This window comes from Nicotiana attenuata, unplaced genomic scaffold (assembly GCF_001879085.1).
Source record: "Nicotiana attenuata strain UT unplaced genomic scaffold, NIATTr2, whole genome shotgun sequence".
Classification (NCBI taxonomy): Eukaryota; Viridiplantae; Streptophyta; class Magnoliopsida; order Solanales; family Solanaceae; genus Nicotiana; species Nicotiana attenuata.
The window spans coordinates 66,187-69,852 of NW_017674281.1; the positions used below are offsets into that span (position 1 = coordinate 66,187).

The following is a 3,666-nucleotide window of genomic DNA, read 5'->3' on the forward strand; positions in this document are numbered from 1 at the left end:
GTGCTGTATGTGATCTATATTTTGTATTTAGATGTATTCGAATATATTCAGATTATGCTATATGTGTACTGCATTTTGTATTCATAAGTATTCAAATATTTCCAGATTGTATTGTATGTGTAAGAGTCATTTTGTATTGATATGTATTCAACAGATTGTAATTATGTATTCACATATAACTGCACCTGTATGTATTCATATTTATTCAAAATATAAATGCAATATGTATTCAGCAGTTTACTAAATTATATTCAGCAGAATGTATTTATGCAATAATCCAATACGCCAACTAATTATATCCAGAATGTATTCACGCAAAAATCCAATACACCAACTAATCAATATGTATTATTTTAAAATGTAATCTATGACACAATCGTTATTGCACTAATACAAGTCAGAATGTGAACTAAGTCTTACGTGGAGCATTTCTACAAGTACGCTTATTATGTCCTCCCCGCCTATGTCAGAATGTGAACTAAGTCCTTCTTTTGCAAAAATTCACTGAACGGCTTATTGCGCTTCTTCTTTGGCCTTCCAGAAGGTATTTTCCATTTGGGTGGTAAGACAACTTCCTCTGATATATGTGCTGGTATATTCCATTCCTTTCGGTCAGGGAGCGGATACACGGACACCTCGTATGTCATTACAACTGACTTTGGTTTGGAATAGTCAGAGCAATAATCTTCTGGAATTAGAAACTTGCTCTTCAAGACAACCCAAGCGTGTGGGCATGGTAATTCGTCAACTTGGAACCGCCCACTACTGCACTTTCTCTCTAAGAGGCACATGATGTAATGCCTTCCTTCATCGTTCACCGTATGCAAGTATTCAGCTGACGATACAACCTACATTTAAACATAGACCTATAAGTTTTGAATATATATATATATATATATATATATATATATATATATATATATATATATATATATATATATATATATATATATATATATATAACGATCCNCGTATGTTTAAGTGGGGGAGTATATAACGATCCGATCGGTCATTTTGAGCTTTTGCACTTGGCTCGTCAGTTCTCGGGCATGACTTGCCCCGTATGATGTATTAAGACTTATGTAAATTGTTGGTTTTGGTTTTCAGGGTAATCGGAATGAATTCGGAAGAATAGTTCTCAGTTTGAAGCTTGAAATTTGAAAGGTTTGACACAGATTTGACTTATTTGTATATGATCTCGGATCGGAATTTTTATGATTTGGTTTGCTCCGTTAGGTGATTTGGCACTTAGGAGCGTGATCAGAATGCATTTTGGAAGTCTATGGAAGGTTTAGGCTTGCATTGGCGAAATTGAGATTTTGGCGTTCTCCGATTGATAGGCGAGATTTTGATATGGGGTCGGAAAGGAATTCCGAGAGTTGCAGTAGTTTCGTTGTGTCATTTGAGATGTGTGTGCAAAATTTCAGGTCACTCGGACGTGGTTTGGTAGGGTTTTTGATCAAAAGCGCAATTTTGAAAATTTTTAGAAACTTAGGCTTGAATCCGATGTGTTTTGGGGAATTGATGTTGTTTGAGGTATTTTGATGATTGAAACAAGTTTGAATAAGGTGTTAGGATATGTTGATGCCTTTGGTTGAGGCCCCGGGGGCCTCGGGTGAGTTTCCGGTGGTCTTTCGGGCCATTTCATGTTTTGAAAAGTTGCAGAAATTGCTGATCAGTGTTGCAGAGAAAATGGCCTTCGCGTTCGCGGGTAGGCCCTCGCGTTCGCGAAGGGTTAGCTGGTGAAGGGCTGGAATTTAGCCTTCGCGTTCGTGAAGAAGGTTCCGCGTTCGCGAAGGGCTGTGTGATTGGTCAGCGCGTTCGCGAGTGGAGGCTGATTCGAGGGCAAAGGCGTCGCGAGCTAGAGATTTGACCGGTTCGAGGTGAGTAATGATTGTAAATGATGTTCTGAGGGTTTGAAACCCCGGATTGCACATCGTAGTGCTATATTGAGGTGAGGCACACGCTTGATGACGAGCGTGGAGTCGTACACTATTGGGGATTGTGACTTGGTCCGTCCCAATTGATGATTTTATCGCGTATTTGACTGAAATGTATTTGCTATCATTATTATTTGGGGTAATTGCCATATTTGGGCTTCGTGCCAATTATTTGAACCCTTCGAGGATTTTTATTGATATTTCCTTACTGTTTTGACTTTATACTTGAACTCAGTCATGTTATCTTCCACTGTTTTCAAAACTCAGCCATGTTAACTCAATTTTAATACTCAAATGATATTTAAATGATGTTTTGGGCTGAGAAACACTATTTTACTGTTGCCAAAGAGGCTTATGTGATTTTGACTGAGTAAGGCCGAGGGCCTGTGTTGTGAGGATATCTTTGGGTCGGGCTGCACGCCGCAGCGGTGATACACTGATTTTGATTATGAGGTCGAGGGCCTGAGATTGTACGCCACGAGGTGGCTTGATATTGATATGAGGCCGAGAGCCTGTTTATGATGCCACGACATGGCTTGATATTGCGCTTGGGTCGTAAGGGGCCCCTCCAGGAGTCTGCACACCCCCAGTGAGCGCGGGTACCATTTGTGATGTGTGATATAGCCCGAGGGGCTAGTATGGTTCTATGTGATTGCCCGATGGGCTGGTATTGTTCTATGTGAGTGCCAGAGGGGCTGGTATTGATATGAGATATTGCCCAAGGGGGGGAGTTGTTGACATTGTGCCCGAGGGGCGAACCTTTATGTGTTTATCCGTCTTATTTACCTGTCAATTACCTGTTTAGTTGCGCGTTCGCGAAGGGCTGTGTGATTAGTCAGCGCTTTCGCGAGGGATGTTACGCGATCGCGAGGGTTTAGTCTGTGGAAGCGTCGCGTTTGCGAGTGGCGAGATGCGATCGCGAAGAAGGATTTCCTGGTCAAAGCTGGATTGTCGCTTCGCGAACGCGTGGCTTTGACCGCGTTCGCAAAGAAGGTTTTTGATGACTGGGCAGACTGTTAAATAGCCATTATCCGCGATTTTGAAGCTATCTTTCACCATTTTTGGGCGTTTTTTGGAGCTTTTTGAAGGAGATTGAAGAGGGATTCAAGGGGAATCACTTTAAAGTAAGATTCTTGGACTAAAAACTCGGTTATTATGTGAATTCCACCTAGAAAATCATGGAAATTAAGCCAAAAGGTGAAGAACTAGGGCTTGGAAATTTAGACTTTTGATTGAGGATTTGATGGACCATTTGAGGTTGGATTTCTGAGTTTTTGGTATGTATGAACTCGTGGGAAGATGAGGAACGTATTGGGGTAAAAATTTTCGAATTCCAAGACGTGGGCCCGGGAGTCGGGTTTTGGTAATTTCGGGATTTGTGCTAATTGTTGATTATTTTCGCTTGGGCTTCGTTCCCTTAGCCTATTTTGACGTCCTCGTTCTGATTGTGGATAGATTCGACGCGAGTGGAGGCTGATTCGAGGGGCAAAGGCGTCGCGAGCTAGAGATTTGACCGGTTCGAGGTGAGTAATGATTGTAAATGATGTTCTGAGGGTTTGAAACCCCGGATGGCACATCGTAGTGCTATATTGAGGTGAGGCACACGCTTGATGACGAGCGTGGAGTCGTACACTATTGGGGATTGTGACTTGGTCCGTCCCAATTGATGATTTTACCGCGTATTTGACTGAAATGTATTTGCTATCATTATTATTTGGGGTAATTT

At 41.6% G+C, this 3,666-nt stretch overlaps 1 protein-coding gene across 1 annotated transcript; it reads right to left on the bottom strand.

Moving 5' to 3' along the window:
* Positions 1-461: 461 nt before the first annotated feature.
* Positions 462-2,999, bottom strand: LOC109218333. The gene is made up of 2 exons (XM_019382689.1): positions 2,801-2,999; positions 462-835 (listed from the first exon to the last, which is right to left on the bottom strand). The coding sequence occupies exons 1-2, from the start codon at positions 2,997-2,999 to the stop codon at positions 462-464; spliced, it is 573 nt and encodes a 190-aa protein (XP_019238234.1).
* Positions 3,000-3,666: the final 667 nt, after the last annotated feature.